The sequence below is a fragment of the Homalodisca vitripennis genome, chromosome 5 (assembly GCF_021130785.1).
Source record: "Homalodisca vitripennis isolate AUS2020 chromosome 5, UT_GWSS_2.1, whole genome shotgun sequence".
Classification (NCBI taxonomy): domain Eukaryota; kingdom Metazoa; phylum Arthropoda; class Insecta; order Hemiptera; family Cicadellidae; genus Homalodisca; species Homalodisca vitripennis.
The window spans coordinates 29,850,723-29,873,495 of NC_060211.1; the positions used below are offsets into that span (position 1 = coordinate 29,850,723).

At 34.2% G+C, this 22,773-nt stretch overlaps 1 protein-coding gene across 1 annotated transcript; it reads left to right on the top strand.

Moving 5' to 3' along the window:
- The first annotated feature begins 1,344 nt into the window (after nt 1–1,344).
- LOC124361910 (39S ribosomal protein L28, mitochondrial-like) lies at nt 1,345–17,720 on the top strand. Its single transcript, XM_046815971.1, has 6 exons — nt 1,345–1,548; nt 6,697–6,869; nt 11,493–11,757; nt 14,959–15,102; nt 16,007–16,188; nt 17,606–17,720. The coding sequence occupies exons 1-6, from the start codon at nt 1,525–1,527 to the stop codon at nt 17,661–17,663; spliced, it is 846 nt and encodes a 281-aa protein (XP_046671927.1). The 5' UTR covers nt 1,345–1,524; the 3' UTR covers nt 17,664–17,720.
- Nucleotides 17,721–22,773: the final 5,053 nt, after the last annotated feature.

Sequence of the window (22,773 nt, forward strand, 5' to 3'; positions counted from 1 at the left end):
ACGCTTACAAATTGATGCTATTTATTTGGATATCTGGAAGGCTTTCAAAATCATCAGCTACTTTTGTTGGGCCTGAAATTTGTTTCTAGTATTACTGGTAATATAAAATAAAGACAAATACATAAAAGACAAAAAGAAACAGTGAATTAAAACATTGTGTGACCTAAATCTTAGATCCCCAGCAGAAAAGCATATGATGCATATATTGCCGATTCAAACTATAAGCCCAAGGCAGTTTGGGGAGTGGTCAATAGTGAGAGGAAGGGTAAAACAGAGCCGGCAGCCATTAGATACATCATTAACTGAGTCTGTTAACATTACTGGCCAACTTAACTCCTACTTTACTACGATTTCGGAGGAGACATTGAGGGTGAATCTGGGAGATAGTGAACATCGCTTTTAGTTCAGGGACTGGGAGGTGGAGGGTCCTACATTTTCATGTGCACTAACATCTGAGAGAAAGCTACTCGAAATTATTCCTCCAATGAAAAGAAAGACATCTGGTTTCGTCGATGACATATATTTAGTGATGCTACGTGTTTGCAATGACTACAGGGCCTATTTTCGGGTGACACGAAAACCTCAAAAGTTATACCCTGATACAAGAAGTGCAGCAGAAACAACATGGAAAACTACAAACCCATTTCGTTAGTAGGTACCTAAATTTTCCAAGTTGATTGAGAAGATAATACTTGCATGAATCCCGGTACTTCTGGATTAAAATAACCTAATTTTATCAGAGCAATATAGATTCACACGAAACAAAGTCTACTTCAATTACACTAGTAGATTTTATTTATGATACATGAAAGATAGGATTGAAGAAGGTGAAAGCGTTGTGGGATCCTACGTGGACCTGAGTAAGGCTTTCGATTGCTTGGATCACACAATGGTCTTGAATAAGTTTGAATTCCTGGAATTTAGAGACACGGTTATGTCATGGTTTCATATATACTTGAGTGATGGAGACCAACTGATTGAACACAAACAGAGAATGAAAGGGGTCAGTGTTTTGTATAGATCTAACAGACTCCCTGTAAAGAGAGTTATACCATAGGGGGTAGATCTGTTTGATCTGTTTATTCCGGCATACATGAAACCTTACAGTACCATAATGTATACCGATGACATGGTTCTTTTGATTACTGGGAAGAATGGAGAGGCACTCGCAATACAGTCGTATTTCGCATTAAATGTTACTGTTGAGTATAGCACAGCAAACTGCCTTTCAGTTCCATGTACCGTGGGTGCATTACATTTTTATTTAATGTTGGCTGCTTTGACACTGAGTTTTTTTTAACTGGGATAGTGTTTTTGATTTAAATCACATGTTAATTTTGTTATTTATGTATATAGCCGTAGTGTTTTTCGTCCTAACCTAAATCATTTAAAATGCATTAATATTAATTGAAAATGAAGATTATTTGATGTGATCACATGCCAGAAAGGATTGAGAATTAATTATTATCTATTTAACTCTGCTTTGTTGTATATTACACGCCTAGATAAATAATATTGCAAGACATGGCAACCAAAACCCTACCTGCGGTAAGTATACAATTTTGCATACTCTACCAATACTTCAGCATTAAAATGTTTGGCTGATATTTACAAGTCCCAGTTTTCATTATTTGTTGATTTTTAAAGTCTAACCACTAGCCGCCTGCCACATCAATATGTTAAACTGTCTTCAAAACAGTAAAAAGTAACTAGGCCCTAAATGTTACACTGTTTTGTCCATTACATATTATAAATATTTATAATCAGGGCTCTACTCAGTTTCGGTGGGCTCCGGAAAAGATATTTGGATGAACCTTATCATGTCATGTACTGTCATCTACCCCTGTACAAGTGTGTTGGGGCTGGCCCGATTTTGCCTAGATAAGTTTTTATTCATCATTAAATGATTAGTAAAAGATTAAAGGCTGAGGCGGCAAATCATGAATTTGACGTTATCAACGTATTCTGCTCACCCTCCTGAACAAAAAATATATATAGTATTAGGGGGTGCAAATGAAAAATAACATGATTTTAGGGGGTATATTCATAAGTAACTTAGTTAAGTTTCTAATGGGGTAGGGTCTAATAAGCGGACCCGGTTTTTTATATCGAAATTGGCAAACGATATTACTTAATCATAACCATCGATATAATCAATCGATACTGATTAATTATTTTTAACAATTAACTTAAATAATCTATATGAACAGCTGTAAACACTTTTAAATAATACTTAATTAAGGTAATATTTTAAATTTCACATAAGTAACATTGTGTATTAAAATGGCTGTCAATCTTAGGAAGCTTCACGAAATTGCTTTAAAAGACGATAAAACATGTTTTTTATGGCTTCAGAATGTTGGGTTAGTACCTAAGAATCCATTATGTGATATTTGTAGAAAGGTAACAAATGTAACTGTCAGAGGAGCTAACATGGTCGTCTTCAGATGCAAAAAAGAAGGTAATGGTGGACACAACTTTAGTAAAAACGTTTTCGTTCTGTTTCATTTAGTTAAAGTTATGAGTTTCCCTGATTTTGGTTATGTTCATTTATTATTTGTTACATCATTAAATTCACATTTTAATTTAAAACATTAAAACATATTATGATTGTCATTACTTTTATATCGATTGATAGTCTATGATTCGCTATGCGAATATTATGTATCGATGATTATATTCTTCGATATAAAAAACCGGGTCCGCTTATTGGACCCTACCCTTCTAATGTTTTAATGTACAGTTTGTGTACTATGTATGGATAATCTGCTTACTTGAATATTATCTGCGGCCGGAACTGATAGCAGCCTGATAGCGTATTGTTATCTGAGTTCTCCGGGGCATGAGTCAGTGCTTCACAAGATATCGTGTTCAGTAGGTTGGATTGAGTGAGTGCGTTACCATTATGAATCAACCATCCACTAGTTTGACCAACCCTAGTGAATTGTGTGTGTCGGAGTGTTTAGTAGGGCATGTAAAGAGTTTACGTTTTAACCTAAACAAAATTATTTCCTATTTAATAGAACATGGAATTTTTAATAATGAGTGTATTTGTTCGTCGTGCGGTCGTGTGTTGTTTTTAAACCGGGAGACTTTGTTGTTTCGTTGAGATAGGAAAATTAGAAAAAGTAGATAAAAAAAGATTTCAATGTTGCAATTTTAAAAAGTCCACTTTTATGTTGCTGCTGCTCAGTTATATCTGCCAACAGACTAATGGTAAGTTTTCTCTGTTAATATCCATCTCTATATTTATATTAGAGTTTTTCATGATTTATTAAGTTTTTTTCACTTTACATAATTGCCTTTGCATTACATTTCAATTTATATTTCTGATCAGCCCCTCTAGAATTTGATATTTTACTGATAGGTACTGTCTCGAGGATGTTTTTCTTTCATTGACATCAGCGCGGGCCATCGTATTATTTTTCAGTTACGTTTGCAAAGATGGCGACGCATCCGATGACGTCATCACAAGGTTGAATCATGGTCACAAAAGGTCACGTAACACTCAACGTGGATGTATAACATGGAAATATTACTCCGCGTGTGAACAGTTGTTCCATTTTTTATGTTCTAGAACTTAGTTATTTCTCATTTGCATCCCATCAAGCCTTATATTTTTTTTGTTCTATAGGACGATTCCAATAAGTTAATAACGCAAAACTCGTATTTTTACGCTCCGGGGTTAATGATAATTACCAACCTACAGTACATGTTATCTCTGACTTCTGTCCCAGAGCGCTCAGATAACAGATACGCTATCAGTCCCACCCGCAGATAATATTTACAGATATCCAGACACAGCACACAAACAGAACATTAAAACATTAAGAACTTAACTATTTATGTATATACCCTCTAAAATCATGTAATTTGTCATTTGCACCCCCTAAAACCATATATATTTTTTGTTCAGGAGGATCAGCAGAATACGTTGATAACGTCAAATTCGTGATTTGCCACCTCGACCTTTAATCTTATAATTTCTTAGATTATCATGAATATCGACAATTGAATTGTGATGGTGGCTGCTTTAATAAGCCCCATAATGCCCCAAAATGCTCACCCAAATGCACCCAAATGCTCTACTCAGGGACCAACCGCCCTATCTAAGGGTTTACGATCTTACCTAACAGGGTTTTACTCCCTTTATTTTAATTTTAAGGCATTAACTCACTTTTATTTAGTTAATATTGCTATCCTAGTCAATTATTAAGAACATTTGAAAACTTACAAAAAATTTAATTGTTTTGTAAATAAGTACTAAATGATCTATTCCTATATCTTTTAGATTAAGATATACATGTTAATGGATAATAATGGTTAATTCATAACATTTGAATACAAGGAGGAGAACACAATTAACCCTTAGAGATTGAGTTTTAACTCATTTAATTGTTCTCTCAGCTTACTCTCCCCCCAAAAGCAATCCTTAGAGGGACCTTAGCACTCTAACACCTAAAGTTATGTAAGCCCTCAATGTCTTCCTATTATGCTTGGCCACCACTACGTGTGATGTACTGTATTATTCATTTTTAAATTCAATCCTTATTCAGGTGTGGTTGTAAATGGTGTAAGCTCTCTGCCAAATAAGTATAGTTAAGTAACTAAAGTGGTAATTTCACTATTTGCAACACGGGTGCAGAATATGTCAGATTGATCACACGTGCATTGCTCGTGGGAGAATTTTGTAAATTCAAAGAAATTGGAAAAATTTGAAAGAACTCCTCGCTACCTTAGATGTTACAAAAGTCATGACATTGAAAAAAAATAAAATTTGAAAATCATATAAACATTAATACAAAACTTAGATCATATAATCTAGCATTTTGTGCCCCAAATTAACAAGAATCAGGTGACTTGCAGATGCTGCGATACATCTTGAGCATCTCCTCAACCGCTGTCTGTATGTGAGAGTCAGTTAGTGATGGCATAGCCTAACTGTGATTATAACTGATTAACCAGTCAGTTGTTTCTCTTGCCAGTCAATTATTTTAGTCAAATGTATAACTGACTAATTTTTCTGATTCAACCCAGATTGACTGGTACATGTTCATGTAGCTTAGTTTTAACCTCAACAAAATGAATTAATTGAGGTTTTTTTGTTGGATCAGTTTTTATTTACAGATTACCATTAATTCAGTTCTGTTCTGCTTAAGTTACTTGAACATATAAGTCATTATCTGATTTTTTATTAAAAATCCATTTTATGTTGGTGAATTAATTATCATTATTTAATTATATATCCTCATAAAAAACTAAAATACAAAAAACAAATTTGTGCCAGCCCATTGAGTGGCTTCAATGACGCACAACTAAATCTGATGGCTGGACAAATTCTTTTCTATTTAAAAATGAAGTTTCATGTTAAATTTAAAGTCTGCAGAGATGATCCCTAGATTACATTTTTTTCATGTCAACTTCATTTTGTTAATTTACATTTTATTTGTTGCAAAATATTATTTAAAACATCAATAGAAGACTGGTTTTAAGTAGTGAAAGTTGCATAACAATTAGGTATTAAAAAAATGTATGAGTACCGCTGTATTAATTAGTTCAGCTATCAGTCAAAAAGTTTGCTCTATTTTTTTATTTGTATTTACACTTTAAAATAAAGATCCAGACATCCAGACCAGAACAACTCTGTTTCTGATACTCAGGACTCTAATTAACAGCAAATAATTCCAAACAAACTTAGGCATAAAGGAACAGCTTCTGAGAGACCTCAGTGCAGCTTGACTGTCTGGTACGATATAGATCTTAGCCCCCTTCTGTTTTCTCGGGAAGGAATCCGCTGCACCCTAGTTGTTGACCAGGTCCCCTGATACCAGTCTACTTCACCATTCTTCATTGATTCAACCGTGTACCAGATTTGTGCTGCCTTCTTAGAAAAATACAACTTTTCTACCATACTCAGCGTTCTGGTATGAGCACCTGAAAAGGATTATAAGCGTATAAAATTTACTAGATTATCTAACCAAGTAATTTTGCTTCCTTGGATTCATCCACTGAAGCAGACCTACAATATTAAAGACTACCACATCATTTACATGCAAGAGAAGGGGGTACATACCATACGAGGCCACAAGAGCTGTTGTGGAGCACAAGGCTCCACTGATGCAAAGGCAAGCTAGACACCTTATTGACAACGTTATTAAAGTTATGTTGAGATGTCTCATTGATAACTCAGATGAGGAGATATATTATTATATGTTTCCATTCTGTTAGTATTGTTACCATTATTAAGAATTCATTCCAGTTAACTAGCTCAATAAAATGATTGTTTTGTAAGTTTATTCGTCGTCTGTGTTTGTGGTTTTTTTAAATGTTTCAGTAGGTTATATGGGAAACTAAGTGACTATTATTAGGGTAATGTTTCGTTGTTTGGGCTGGCTCATTACCCTTTGAGTATTATTTATTTTATTTTATTATTAATAATAATAGTAATCACCTATGTACAATCAGGTAACAATGAGTAGTAGGCCTTATAGGATTATATGCAATCTACATAAAGTTCAACTAAAAAGTTCTGGACAATCAATGCCTCCAATGACAAGATTTTGCAGGAACATAATATAAAGTAAAAGTTGGTTAGTTGTCTACTTATTAACACTGGCTGAGCACAAGGTCATGTAATAGTGAATAAATCTGATTTGGTTCCATCAGTTGGCTAATTTAAAAAACGTTTTTCTTAAGGTTCACAAACTCTACCGGATGTCAAAACCAGACATATTCTCCAGAGGTGCTCCTTCACGGCTGCCTGAAGCCTACAGGAAGTTCTACGATGAGTGGAAGGCCACTCCTTCTACCCCAGTTCACTACATCCCTGAACCCGGCAAGTGGAAACGTGATCCCGTCACCGGGGAGGTGTGAGTAGGCTAAATTTATGTACAGTATAACATATGTGTCACTGAAGTTTATTTTTGACGATGGAAGGATTGTGAAGGAAACAGGATTTTCATTCCTGAGTCGGAAAAACAGAATAGTGATCAGTTTGTGTTCATGCCATCCCTTATGTGCCGGGATTATCGGAGAGTAGGTAGAAAGTACAACATTAGAACTGCGTTTAAAACACACAATACTCTTAGACAAAGTCTCGTAAAAACAAAACCAAAAAATGGCAAACAGGATTCCAAAAACTGTGTTTACAGTATAAAATGTAGTTGCAATAGGGAATACGTATAGGCAAGATGAAAAGACCATTAAACGTAAGGATAAAAGAACACAAAGAAAACACAAGAAAGGGTCTCACAGAAAAGTAAAAATGATATGGTTTTAAGTTCATCTAGTATGAACCAATAATAAAAAAAGGACCCATTCCTGTCTCCCTTCCTTTTTTATTGCCAGCATCCTGTTTCTGCCGTGATGATCACCATTTGCTATTGGTCTCTGGTCAGTTGTAGGTGGTTAGTCGACGAATGCTGACGTTTGTGACCTGTATTTTGTAGTACAGTTTTAATAATTAGTGTTGTGTTTAGTTTTTTTATTAATTGGATGTTTTAGAATTAGTGAAGTTGACACAACATGGTGGTTGTGATTCCTAACTTAGGCGTGTCACAACGCTCTGGTTTGATTTGTTTATTTTGACCTAGTTTGTAATTAGGTGTTAGGTTAGTTATTTACCTGAAGAAGAGATCAGATTACAGATCTCGAAACATAGTGTTACAGATTTTTAGTTTTGCACTTAACGATGGAAAATGTCTGGAAAAATCCTGTTTCCTTCATATGTACTGAATCATTTCAACTGTAATTGTCAAAATATTGTGGATGTTTTATCAACACTTTTTATCTCTACAGTTTGTTAAGTATAATGGGTGGAACTGTCTTGAAGCATGGATATAAGTTCATGTGCTTTGTTGATTCTAAAAAGTTTTTGTACAACAAAGGATTTTTTAATTCGACCAATTTTGTACTGTATAACCAATACAGATGTCATAGCAATATTCCAAAATATCAACTTGGCACAAATATTGATGTGTGATATATGTATGCAAGCGTGAACCTAGTGACTTTGAATGCTTTCTCCAGTTCACAATTAATTCCTATTGATGAACACCTGCTTTATGATGAGAGAACAAAAATAATAACGGGAAACAGCTGAATTAATTATTTCTATAAATTAAAAATATACCGTACCTATTAATTCAGAATGATCAAGAACAAACTCTTTGCGTGGAAGCTCTGTATTCATACTACAGGTTATTACAGTATTCTGTTACTTTTCCTTTGTAAAAATAGCAATTGTACACTTTATTCAATGCATTTTAAAATGTTCATCCTGTGCGTAAATGAAGGTGTTACACCCAAGGTACTAAGTTATTTCACTTAGTTATACTTACTTAGCCATATTTGTATATATAAAAATAGATTGTATTATATGAAATATGACATCTTGTCACTATAGAGTCGTCAGTATTAACGATGGGGAACCATGTCTACAACTGACACCTGTCATTGTAATGAAAATTCAGATTGTCTAGCAATTATTACAGGGTAAAGTTATGTTTTTATGATTATATTACTCACAAAAAGTATACCCGGGTATATAGTTTAAAAAATTTAAATGTACTTTATAAGTCTTTATTTTTAAGCCACATTTGAATTGTACAGACATTTCGTAGTAACGGTGTTTAAATCCACATGGTTGTATTTTTGGATTAAATAAAACTCATTAAAACAAATTTTGTTAGAGAACTTTAATATTGTGTTCTTTATGTAAATTTTAACCTCTTGATGAGCGATATTCAGTAAATATTTTATCACAGTTTAATAGAGATTATTTTAAATAACATTTAAATCATTAATATAATTTGTTTAATCTGGAAATATTCATACCCCTCAGAATCTCGTCACCACTCAAGCGTTGGTTTTTTAACATAAGATATATATCGATATTGAAACACTTAACATATCCTACCAATATTTGGTTTATTGTTGGTTTATTATCTATAAACACTTAGTATTTTTAAACATCAAACAAAATTAAAACAATAGATTTTAAATAGTTAAAAAATTATATTACAGAATGTTTTACAACTTTTCACAAAACTATTCACAATAAAACTAAACAAGGTACTTTGGGGATTATACCAACCACACCAGTATGAAGAACACAAAAATATAGAAACAAACATGATAGAACGAAAAAAACAACTCTTTAGTTACAAAATTACAAACTTACAAGCATTTCCAGGTATTGTGATCGGTATTGTTGTCGCTGTTATCTTATCTTTCTCGAGAATCCAGATTACGGCAGGCCGCACGGCATCACATGATTATTTCAGTTTTTTGCACGGTACATAATTGCCTTTCCATTACAATTCAATTTATATTTCTGATCAGCCCCTCTAGAATTTGATAGTTTACCGATAGGTACTATCTCGAGGGATGTTTTTCTTTTGTTGACATCAGCGCGGGGCAGCCGAAGCCTGCGCTGATGGCCAGAGGCACTCGCATTTTGGGTGGCGGAGTGTGATCAAGAATAAAAACAAGTTTTTAGTGTTTTTTTTTCAATAAAGAGTTTAGTTTTTGTTTGGTAATGTTTGTTTTTGTTGAATTTTTGTGTTTGGAGAAATGTAGGGGTAAAACACGGAAGTACAACAAAGCGACGCACCAGCTGAACGGGCGGCGAGACTGCAATCACGTTATCTACTAGACCACTCGACTTTGACCTCTGTCTGAGGATAGGGAGGGGTTTACGATAAGACAATTCCTGTTTTATATTGACGAAATATTGTTCTACGTTAATCTAGTAATCAGAAGAAGCAAAATGTCAAATAACGATTCGTGTCTGGGTGTGGTCGGTATAATCCCAAAGTACCCTAAACAAAAAGTGAAGTAATAGTTTTTACCTATTTTGTTTTCTCCCATATTTCCCCCCCTTTCTAAGCATTGCTGACAAGTAAGGACTGTCTTCGCTGTATGTTCCTTTCATATTTATCAAATGTATCAATAATTGTCCTGTTGGAGCAAGAATATCTTTTGTTTTCTGAACTCCTCTTGTGGTTTTGTCGTCAAATCTTATAGATTAAACCAACATGGGAAATGGTTTTTTGACATTATGGCAGAAAAAATATCTGGTGTGATGCTATCATCTTTCCACAGCTCGTGTAAATTGATATGATTACCTTCTTTCACCCCAGCCATATATGAGAACGATTCCAGTTTCATAATTCTCTTATCCGCAGCTATACGACTGGCTCATAAATGCAACGGTGTGGGTTTGTATAGCGCACCATGTTATCAATTGCATCGTATGGAAAATAAAACCCCAGCAATCTGACATCAGTCAAACCTTTGGTTGCATTTTTTACTCCGGGCAACCTTGTGATTATATTTTCTCTAGGTGACGTATTACGTCATGATACTGATTTGTGTACACACCACTTAGTAAAGCTATCTTTGGGTGGCGTCTTACTTTTTATCGCCTAAGGAAGCATCTTCACAGGCATTTTTGGGAGGATTTGCTCTGTAGAATGTGTGACGGAACAGGATGAAACTTCCGAACACTTGCCCTTTGATTGTCCTGCAATAGCAAGGGAGCGGTATGCCATCTTTGGTAGTTTGGACAAGGGTGGTGAATTTCCCCAGGAGGACCTGATGGTTGTTGTCGGCGGTTTGTGGAACTTCTCAGAATTAGTGTATGATACAATTTCTATGTCTATGATACAAAACCATGCCAGTGTATATTGATGTCATACAAGAGTTGTTATTACAACAAATGTAAAATTAGTTAGTATTTTTCTAACATACAAGTAATTCCAGGTTAAGTAGCCTAAAAATAATGGTGTATTTGTCAAGTAAAAAATAATCTTTAGCGATGTAATTAAGCAAATGTAAATGTTCCATGGAAGTGTATATGAATTAAGTTTACATAACGGATTTCATATAAATGAAACTAGTTCTTCATTATGGTTTCGATTGCATTCAACCTAAAATTAAAAGGTGGTTAATTTCTTTGGTCACAGACATTGAAAGCTTCTTCAATACACATAGAAATACAGTTTTCCAAAAAAATATCTTTGGCTAGGGTGCTAGTAAAATGGAAATGTTTCCATTGTAAATTATACATAGGTGAATATTCCAATTTTTTCTGTATTTTATATCGGAAAGAAAATAAAAATGAATTAGGGATTGGAAAATCACATTGAATAGAGTTTTCATGGTCATATTTCATGGTTCCTTTTTTAAAGTTTTGAAAATATATGTATCATTCAGTCAAAAATTTATTTTCACAAAATTAAAAACTAAAAATTAACATAATTTAAGAGAAACCCAGTCAAGAAAATTGGAATGGAAAAGTGTCTATTAGTATGAATCAGCATGTAGAAACATGTCATATTGCATCACGGTTACATAGTAATGAGTTTTATTGCTCACTATAGACCTCACTGTAGAGCCAAATCAAGTGTAAGCTCTAAGTGATCATGATCATATTTTAATTTTAATTTCTATTTTATCTTTATTCACTTGGTTTAATCATGTTTTTTCAGATGGCCAGTTCAGAATGTCCCTATACCACTGAGGTATCCAAAAGAAATCAACACTGGTATTTGGGGTGGAGAAGCTGTGGTTCTTGGATACAAGAAGTCCAGAGAGAAATTCATTCGACAAAAGTCAACAAGGTGGTTCTTACCGACTTTGTTTAGATCTGCAGTTCATAGCGAAATACTGGACAAAAGACTATCAGTCATTGTAACTAAGCGCACCATAAGTCTCATCGTTGACCATAAAGGTTTTGATAATTATCTTCTTGAGGTATGTATTAACACCAGTCTAATTACAGTCAGGGATTTATATATATATATATATATGAACTAATTATTGATTTTTAGTGAACTCAAATCGCAACATTTTGAAGTTGTCAAGTTATTTATTAAAATTTCAGGTAGCCTAACTCATTAAATTATTCAAAAGTCAGTATGAAAATACAACACATACATTTTATTTCAAAATGTTCCAAAAAGTTCTAAATCCAACAGTTTATAAAAAAAACATTATAATTATTCAATAAAAAGTACAAGATTATTTTTTTAGTAATTTAATACTGAACACAGTTCAAAGATTTTTTTAAATTGGATTTTCAGCATTGCTAATGCAATGCTAATTAATTTTTTTGATATTTTATCTTAATAGTAAAAAGATTCAATTCAAGTAAAAACATTAAATAACAACTAGTAAACTTAGTTCAAACCATAAAGGGTTGTAAAATAGCATCTAGAATGCAAATTGTAACTAATATAATGAAAATATTATAAAAAATACAATTAAAATAAAATAAAATAATTGAATTTGAGGAACATTTTAACTCTACGAATGCCAATGTCCAATTTTACCTGACGTTCCGTTTTTGACATGACTATCGGAAACAATGGGACATTAGTTTCTTAAAAGTTGTAACTCACTCATTATTGAAGATAATGATATAAATTTTTCAAGATTTATAGACAACTGAATATCCTTTTTAGTGATATAGACAAAGAAAAGGATATGCAGATTTTCATAATGATAATTTGGTTTAAAAATGAAATTTAAATAAATTCTGGAATTTTTAAAAATAAGTCCATTTTTGGTATTCCTAAATTTTATTTTATTGTAACTTTGTTATTTTATGTTAATTGGGCAGAGTTTTCATAGAAAAATTAACAAAATTACGTTGATAGCTTATTAAATAATCAACTGAATTTTTCCAGAAACCCTGTAAAATGCCTTCAAAAGGGCTGGTCACATTTAGGTGCACCCACCAGAAAAATACCTGTCACTTTTCAGTACACCCACTCAATAAATACTTGGCACTCAAAGGGTTAAACAGAAAAAGGTAGAGGTTTATTTAGCAAAGCCGCCTTATATAACCTATTGATAAAACAGGCCACAATATCACCATGTATACCTTTATATAGGTATAAAGGAAAACAAAACACGTTTTTTAACTTTGAATGCTAAATATTTTTTTAACTTTTCAGTGACATTATCAAAAGCTTGTATAAATAAAATACAAACCTTATTTTCTAATCAAAGTCTGAGCATAGTTGGCACAGCATGCAAAAACAAGTTTCAACTCCCCGAAGAACTATTTTCCATTAAGGATATTCTGAAAATAGTTTTATGTTTTTATGTGAGAAACAAGCATTTTTTTGACATCATGTGTACCAAAAAAGGAATAAAATATGTTAATTATTTTGATTATACACAAAAATTGTACAATTGATTAACTTTTGGCGACAGACATTAATAATAATAATAACATTTTACAATGCTACAAAAAGAGAAGTTGACATTGTGTGAATTGACTAACAAATGATTACAATATCTCGGTAACATATAGTCACTGACATTATTCTTTACTTTACTGAATATAGGAGGAATAAACTAACAAAATGTATATAATGCAAACACACAGGTTAACACTGCTCGCAAAGTCTCAAGCTTGTTCATACCTGGAAAGACAATTCTCCTTCACCAACCTGTCTATTGGTTCTTTGTTTGAAATGTATTTTTGAGGATGGAAGGATTGTGAAGGAAACAGGATTTTTTCTGACTTTTTTTGTACAACTGAACGATGGCAAATGTCCGGAAAAATCCTGTCATTTGGTCTTACACAAAAGATTTAATGAGTTGGCAAATTTTCTCTACCGCTGCCACTTAAACAAGACTTTATGGTCAATGAAAAGCGACGCTGCACTTTTTGTTCCCTGTGAAAGAATCGATTCACACAAAACTAGTGTCACGTCTGTTTGTCTGCCGTCTGCAAGGAACATACTGAGGAAACAGTACTTGTGATCAACACTTGGAAAGGGAGGGAAATATGGAATGAAGACAGTAGCTATGGTAGAAAGTGTTAATTGAATGTGAATATAGAGTTTAGCTCCAGTTTACCTTCCTTTGGTGCAGCACCTGGAATCTCTAATGTACTTGATGAGACAATAAGAATACCGATTCAACTAGGTTTAGGTGTTTCCAATGTCGAAACGATGTAAAGAGTTCATTTAGAGCTTTTTCATCGCCGACCTTTTTTTGGATCTCTTCAGAAAAACATGACTCCAGATTTCAGGATTGAGTCTGTGACAACATCAGATTCTAGATCCTGCACAAAAAGGAAGGTGAAGTGGGCCTAAAGTCAATATTAATAATCAAAAAACTGTTTTTCCACTTTTTGTTTAGTTTTATTGTGAATTGTTTTGTTACATTTTTTTTAGATATTTTCTTATTTGATAGAATTGATTTGAAGCTTAAATGTAATTTTATGACAAAAAATTGTTTTCATAGACAATTTCATAGTAAATATGTACTTTAATGATTAGCTAGTTAAGGATAATACTTTATTTTTAGAACATTCTATATTATTTTTTTAATTAGTAAATATTAGTTTTTTTTATTTCAAAAGATAAAGATTATATATATGCAATGTTCCAACAATGAATACACGACTTGTAGGAAATGTAAAGCGTTTCACTATCAAAAATCTCAATAAATCTTATGTTAAAAAACCCCCTAAACAAGAGAGATAACATGATTCCCACTTCAAAGTGGGAGTAATCTTGGCTTATTAACGGTTCCATGACGATTCTCGCTAATGCATCACAATCGTGACGCTAGCTTTTTAGCAGCGGTCTAATGCGTTGCGATCATGACTCATTGGGTTTCTGGAGTTAAACAGCCAAAACAAACAAATAACTTCTTGCAAAGAGATATAATAGTTGTATAATCAAAATATTTTTCTTGATCTTTCTTTCGCTATAAATAAAATGTCTCAGAATTATTAATATGTATTATTTAGAATTACAATTCAGTAAGTACGTCATAGTGATCTCCAAATTACATTTTTTTTGTTTATATTATACAAATTCGTACCTTTAAAACAATATTTAAAATATACCCCGTAAATAATGAGTTTTGAGAAAGAAATTTAATTTTAAAATGAGCTTTAGATTGTTTGTAATTACATTTATTAATTTTCAGACTTCTTCAAGTGACTTATCCAGCCTCTTAGCTCTAAAGCTGAAGAAAAAAATGCTTCTGGCTTTGTTTGACAAGTCTTTATATCCGGATGACCCAATCAAACGAGAGAAAATTTACAACAAGTACAAACACCATCTAGATAAGGTTAGTATAAATTGTTTTTGAGTATTCTTTTATAAATTTTAATTTTACTGTGCAAAGAAAAGAATTTTACACAATTTTATACTATAAATACATGAAAATTTATGGATGGAATGAATATTAAAATAATGATTTGCAATTAAATTTTGTTTGAAGTTTCTGGTTTACACTGCATCAAAACTTAAAAGCTCATCTTTAGTAAAGATGTAAACTGAGAAATTATATTTTAATTTAACATCTTTTCAATGGAGATTGCTCTCTACTTTGAGGCTACAATATCTCATCAACTGTTGTACCAATGTTCTGAAACAGTGAGTGTGAAACAGAACACTTTAATCCGTTCTCCATGTAAGCTTAAAAACTAGCTAAAATTTCAAGACTTGATTGTGTAATGTAGAGTATTAGGTTCATCAAAACAGAACCATCCGAATTTTAGTTTTCCTTTCACAATAAAGTGGGAGTTAATCATAATAGTGTCTGATTTTTATATAGCCTAGTAGTTTTCAAAACTATTTCTCTGGTTTCTCCCTTCCAGCATTCTCAATCAGTCTTTTTTTCTTTACACCATCAACCAATACTACCTGAGGTCTCTTTGCAATTTATTTTCATTTAATTTGTTAGTAATTTATGTGTTTCCATTGGCTCACGAGTGTCCAATCAATCCCATTCAATCTGTCTTTAATCTTCCTAACAATGTTTATTTCAATATGTAGTTCATGTAGTCATGCTAACTCTGTACCTTTGACTGTTACAAACAGCAATAGAGTACAAATTATATTCCACAGAGTATTTTTTACATGGATTAGTTTTCTTTGTTCCTTACTACCAGTATAACCATTATTAGAAGCAAAATGTAAACGATTTTCCTAATTTAACAATGAATAATCGCCTATTCTCTATGTTAAAGTACAAAAGAGAAGATCTAGAGTGGTATGCTCTTAGTATAACGGAAGCAGTGAATAAACTCGAGGAAATGGAAGAATCAGTTCGACCACAACCGCTAAAGCACCAATTCCGAGCTGAATTGATTGAAGAGCTCAAAGTCATTGCCGAAAATCAGGAGCTTGATGAAATTGTCAAAACAGATACGTAAGTAAAATAATAAACATTGAACTTCTCATATATCTTTTGTTGGAGATCAACTTTCTTTTATTTTATAATTTGTCTATTTATTATATATGGACAAGATAAAGTCAAGAAGTTGCTAAAATTGTTAACTATATTTAAGTAGTAATTCGATTAACTGTAGTAGTGGTAGGTGTGCTTACGCACTCCGGCAGGCTAGTTATGAAGAGCAGCCGTTGCAAATGCAACTCTTGAGCCATCACTGTTTCATTTGATATATTACGAAAAATCACTGTGCTGTGTGATTCAGGCTCCATTGGAAACTTCGGTTTCTAAGCTCCCTAATAATATAACTTTTCATTATGTTAGCCCTTTGAGCTCGGAGTTGAACTTATATGATTATCCTCTCAGCTCGGGGAACCACTATTGGTAGGTGGGTAGTTTGTAGGTGTTCTACTATCTGATAGGTAGGAGTTTTATGACTATGCCATGCTCTTCAGCTTGCCCGGATCACAACGTGTATTGTATTGTACATTTATAAAATTCAATCCTCATCTGTTTGTGGCTGGGTGCTGCAATCTCTCGACCAAATAAGTAATTCAATTAATATTTCTCTTTCTATTTATTAATGCTCTCTCTATTTGCAGCACATACCTTAGTAAAAATTCTTTTTAATTGTTTTTTATCTAAGTGTCAGTGTCACTGTAGCTGCTATAGTGTATCCTATCAATGTATTACAATACTAGTGCATTTGGTGTAGATGGACCTCAAAATAGGGAAACACGTTTATATTCTGTTAAAATTAGAGATCCACTTGATACTGATTGTATTTTTATTCTGTAAATAAAAATACTTTTAAAATGGGTCAACCTATAATTTAAATTACATATTAATTGGTTTGTTTAAAAGCAAACAATAAATAACTAATCTTAGTTTAAACCTAACAGCTAGTATAGTAAACTTTGTAAATGCTTTAAGAGTTTCTTTTATATCTCATTCGTTTAAAGAGCTTAAGGACAAATACTGCCATTTAAATCCAAGTCAAAGTGATTGATGTACATGGTTTCACAAGTACCAAGTGGTGGCGGTTATAAAATTGTTAATTTTTGCCGTAGTAAAAAGTAATATGTATATGTCATTAAAGGAACATTATGCAATAAACAAAAGTGAAATTATTAGTTAGATTTATGTAATATGCAACTGCTTCATCTGCTTACACAGGACCAGTTCATTACAATTATTAGTCTGTTAAGGTATTATTTTCAAACTGCTTTTGCATTTCATGAAAAAAGGCATTTAATTAAAAATTCATAATATTCAATGTATATGTTACATTCTACTTATTTTTTTGTATGTCATCTAAATTAGTAAACCTGCCTATTAAGGTGTACAAACACTGATGAGATTTACAGTTGTTTTATTAATTTGTGTATCTTTTCAGGGAAAAATCATCACAAACTTGGTTGACAAGGATAAATCCATTCGCCAGGAAGTCGTGACCCAAACCTTTGTATGTGTGATAGACAGAATGTCATTATTAAACTCTATTAGATTTATTTGTTGGTTGTTGAAATCTCAATTCCTGTTCCTCAATTCTTTTGAGTATTTTACACAAAGTATTTATAGCAGAATGAAAAAATGTACAGAAACTGTTTATCTATATACAATATAGAGTGCACATAATGAGGCTATGTAATACAGGGGAACAAATGGTGGAATTAAATGAAACTTCGCCTTCCACCTTTATCTCTGTAACATTAACAAGACAAACTAATACTCTTACATGTCAGCTGTCGTATGGTCTGAAGTACGCTTCCTCTTATGTCTTTAAGTGGAGTATCAAAGCCCCAATAGTCCTAACTTTGCTAGATAAACAAATAAAAAGCTTTTGTTGTTTGTATGTAGAAATGTGTGTTTACAATAAATAAATGTTTAACAAGGCTTTTAGGTCCTTTTTGATATTAAATAAATACAAGGGGTATTAGAAAAATGAGGTTCCCATGATTTTTAAAAATAGACAGCTCTATATTTTTACTTAGTGTTATACGTAAATTTAAACCTCAAAAGTTAAGCTATTTTTCCACATAATCACCGTTTCTGTCCAAACACTTTTGTAGACGATGCTCCAACTTTTCAATCCCCATGTTGTAGAATTCTGCCGCCAATCCTTTGAGGAATCGAGTAACCTCTTCCTTGACTTCATCATCGGTACTGAAGCGTTGGCCACCCAAGTGTTCCTTTAATTTTGGGAATAAGTGATAATCACTTGGGGCTAGGTCTGGGCTGTAGAGGGGATGGAGCACAATAGTCCAGCCAAAATTTGTCAGCAGTTCTTGAGTTTGACGTGAGACATGAGGTCGAGCCTTGTAATGGAGAAGCCTCACACCACTGGACAATCTTCCTCTCCGGCGGTTCTGGATCGCGCGTCTCAGTTTTCTTAATGTGTCGCAATATCTGTCAGAGTTTACTGTTGTTCCATGAAGCAAAAAGTCGATCAAAAGCAGGCCCTTCCTGTCCCAAAAGACGGTTGTCATAACTTTCCCAGCAGACTGTGTTTCGCTTGAACTTCTTCAGCTTAGGCGAAGTTGAGTGATGCCATTCACGTGATTGCTGCTTGGTTTCAGGGATAAAGTTAAACGCCCATGTTTTCCCCATAAACTTCGATTAACTGACGATGAATTTCAATAGGTAAAATCTGTTTTGCATTTAAAAAATGTATCACAGCACGAATTTTGCATCTGGCGGTAACAACGATAGGGAGTTCCATCTTCGAAGCTAGGCCGGCACTGTTGGATGTAGCCAGGCACAAGTGGTATGGATAGGGAGAGGGATAGCTGATGAGTAAGACAGTGTTGCCAGATTTCTCCCAACATATCGTATTCTGTCTCGGCGGCATAGGGAACCTTATTTTTCTAATACCCTTCGTATATATGCACTCTGTCCCACAAAGATGTTTACATGTAACAGTAATGACTTATTAAACTTATTTTTAAGATGGAACACTATAGAATAGAATCAATAATTATTTAAATCTCCAACAGAATAAAAAAAAGTCATATCTAGTACTTGCTGTCATTAAAGTATCTGTTGTTATCAGCAGGCAACATTTTGTTTATATTGGAAAAGGCAACGTTAAAGTTGTAAGTAACAATTTTGAATGTTTCCAATGTAAATGCAAACATTAATACACATTGTTTAATGTATACTCATCTCATCATTGTTTAAAAACATAAATTCCTCTGTGGGACACAGGGTAGGGTCTGACGGGTACTGGTGGCGAGAGAAAAGAAGAGACCTGGCCCGTGCCGGCGCACAGCTGTGTACTAGTGTGTTGCCGCGCGGTAATTTCAGGCGCTTCGCCCCACAGCCAACCCTGCCAATTGTTTATCCCAGCAATGGAACAGTGAAGCAATAATGGAATTACGAAACAAGGCGCGCCAACATACTAGTAGTAGCGCCTGCAAATTTCAGATAGGCCAGAATCCAGGGCTCTTCTTTTCTCTCGCCATCAGTAGAAGGAAGCGTAAGACATTTGACATTGTGTCATATTATGTGTTTGCCATGTAATTTATTTATGTGTTACAGAGGTAAATGTGGCAGATGTTTTCATTTTATTATTACACAATATATGTTCCTTCTCCTAGCTTAAATTCAGCATCATTCATTTGTTGACTTTGCTGAATTAGTACTCAAAACAGTCTATTTTTATTCACATTATTCGTTTATGACACCTAGAAGTTTTTTGATTCAGTTTTATTAACTGCCGACAATTTACCTGAAGTTTTGGGAATAACAACTTTTATTTCAGTTAGCCTGTCCCTAGGTGTCTGTATTTAATAATGATCTTGTTTTTAATGAAAAGTAAACTAAACAGCTGATCCAAGAGACAGGAAAGATCAAATATCTATTCCAGCTAGGTAACAACAAAGGACATAGCCAGGATAAATTTCAGGGGGTCCAGACAACTGATATTTTCCCATAGTGGACAGAGTAAGGACAGATTTTGCTCCTTAACCCGTTCAGTGCGGTGGGCCCTCATCGGGGCTCGCGCACCATCTGTCAAACATTGCTTCAGTGTGGTCTTGCCACTCGCAGTAGACGGTCGATTTGCAGCCGTGTATTCAGTGACGTCCTAGAGTCATCCCCGGTATCCTCCGTTCGGGCGTAACCCGCGCGCGGCTGGCCTCTATGTGGGCCTACTTTCAACTTCACTTCTTTGTATTTTGTGTATTTTTACAGTTGTGTTTATTAATTGTGAGTGTTTATTTTATTACTAAATGTAAAGAATACATAACATTTAGTAATATTTATAAGTTTTTCCAATTGCTCCAAGAGCCTTCAAAGTGTTTATTTTGTTTTTGTTTACCAAAATGGATCCTTCTCAGCTAGTTGTTCCGGTCTGAGTAGTGGTAGAGCTAGGAATATGGACGAAAATGACAGTGACGGATCTATTGACCCTATGCAAAGGATTGTTGACAACACTTCAGATTATTTAGTATTATAATATTTAACATTAAAAAAACATAATTAGGAACTATACTAGATTATATCCAGCAAATAAGTGACTGTGCGGTACAAACAATCAATAAACTCAGATCGCATCAGAGTTCCATCAGTACTCACTTACTGAGGGTCACCCCTCAAAATATGCGGCAGGCCCACAAGTGGACCCAGGCTTATGACGTCATTCTGAAACGGAAATATCCCCTGAATTGCAGTTTGACACATCATTCCCGTCTTCTATCAACACAAGGTAAGATTATTTGACAACAAAATTTTCAGCATCCGGTGACTCCCTCTTATTTTTGCCACAGTGAATCTGTTTCAAACTGTTCTTATCCTGTTTCATTGTTGAGAACGATCTTTCAGCAATACATGTCAGTAATACTAAAATATTTAAATAATAATAATTGTTTACTAAAAAAAGTAATAGAAAATTTGGGGGAGGGGTCCAGACCTCTTGGACCCCCTTGCTAGCTACGTCCTTGGTAACAACTTACGAAGTCAACACAACAGCTTGGGATACTGTTATGACTAACTCTTATGGAATGAACATACAGGCTTAAGCAGTATACTTCAAACACCCTTATTTGTGCTATAAATAGTATGTCACTAGTGCTCCCAAAGATTTGAGAGCAGCAATTAAGCTCTTTTTCAGACTCATTTTGGTTATTGGATCGTGATCTGGTCCAGTTCCTCAAACAATGGAACGCCTACAATCTCAGGAAAAGTTGCAACAAATGTTCAAGAACAAAAAGGTTTTCACTATAACAGCTGGCAACATAACACAATTCTAAAAGAAATCAGCATCTTAACCCTACCTCCATCTTGTAGACGACTAGTGACTAGTCGCTAAAAAATGTTTCTCCAATCTTGAACGACTAGTCACTGGTCGATTTTGCAGTCATCTATTCAATGAAACTTTTGCTATTAACACGTTCCACTGCTAAATATTGGAAAAAAAATTTTAGAATATGCTAAAATAAAATATAATTTTTTTTACTTACTATATGGTGAGGCCAGTTTTTGTAGATAGGAAAGAAGCTGCCAGAAGTTAACCTTGCACCCGGAAGTGACGTCATAAAGTTGTGGGACGCCGGTCACCCATCAGCACTGCCGAAAAACTCCTCCATGTGGGACACTGGTATCCCATGCGCACTGACTAAACTTTTAGGGCTGTTCGTGCTTTTCCTTCACTACATCGTATTGTTTATGGACAAAAAAGTCATCAAAATAAAATTAAAAAACTAAAATAAAACCTATTTACATGTATTTACATCCCTCCCCACCACCCTTTCTTCTAAACAGTCCTAAGCATGGTGTTTTTCAAAGCATGCCACAGGACAGAGTGAAGGTTCTCCTGGGCACTGTGCACAAAAGTATGCAGTACGTTTTTCTCTTCCTTCACTGTGGCAGACTCTGCAACGTTTTCTCTTCTGCCGATTCCTGTTGTCCTTCCCTTCAATCAAGGAGACAACGTGCAGTGCCTTCTCATTGCTTCGGCGAGGACGTTCTGGGGCTTGTAGCTCCTTTCTCAGGGACAAGGGATTCGATGACAGCTAGCCTGAAGTCATAAAGATTCATTGTTTCTTGGGGATTGGAAAGGTTGTACAGCTTCAAGGCGTTCACCCAGTGCCATCTGCATTATGTGTACAAAGATCTTTTTGTACCACCTCAGCGTTTTTCTTTCGCATGGATAGTACGCTAGCATTTGATCTGCCCTATCCACTCCCTTCATAAATGTGTTATATTTCACAATGGACAGGGGTTTTACTCTAGCTACTACTCCATGGCGATTCCGTGATTCAACCATGTTGTTTTTCAAACTCTGTAGTGATGTATGTCACTACACGCTTGTCCTTCCACTTGGCAACAGTGACTTGTTCTGCACTCCGAGCAATTGTCTCACCTTTTTTTTACTTTGGCTGATTTTTTACCTCATCTGGCAGGTACTTTCTGTCTGCTCTAAGTGTGCCAGTACAATACGTCTTCTTCCTAAGCAGTTTGGTAGGCCAAAGGAAAGCTATTGTAAAAATTATCCATGTACAACGAATGACCATGGTTGAGCTTCCCTCTCATAAGATGTAGTACTACCTTTGTGGCATGACC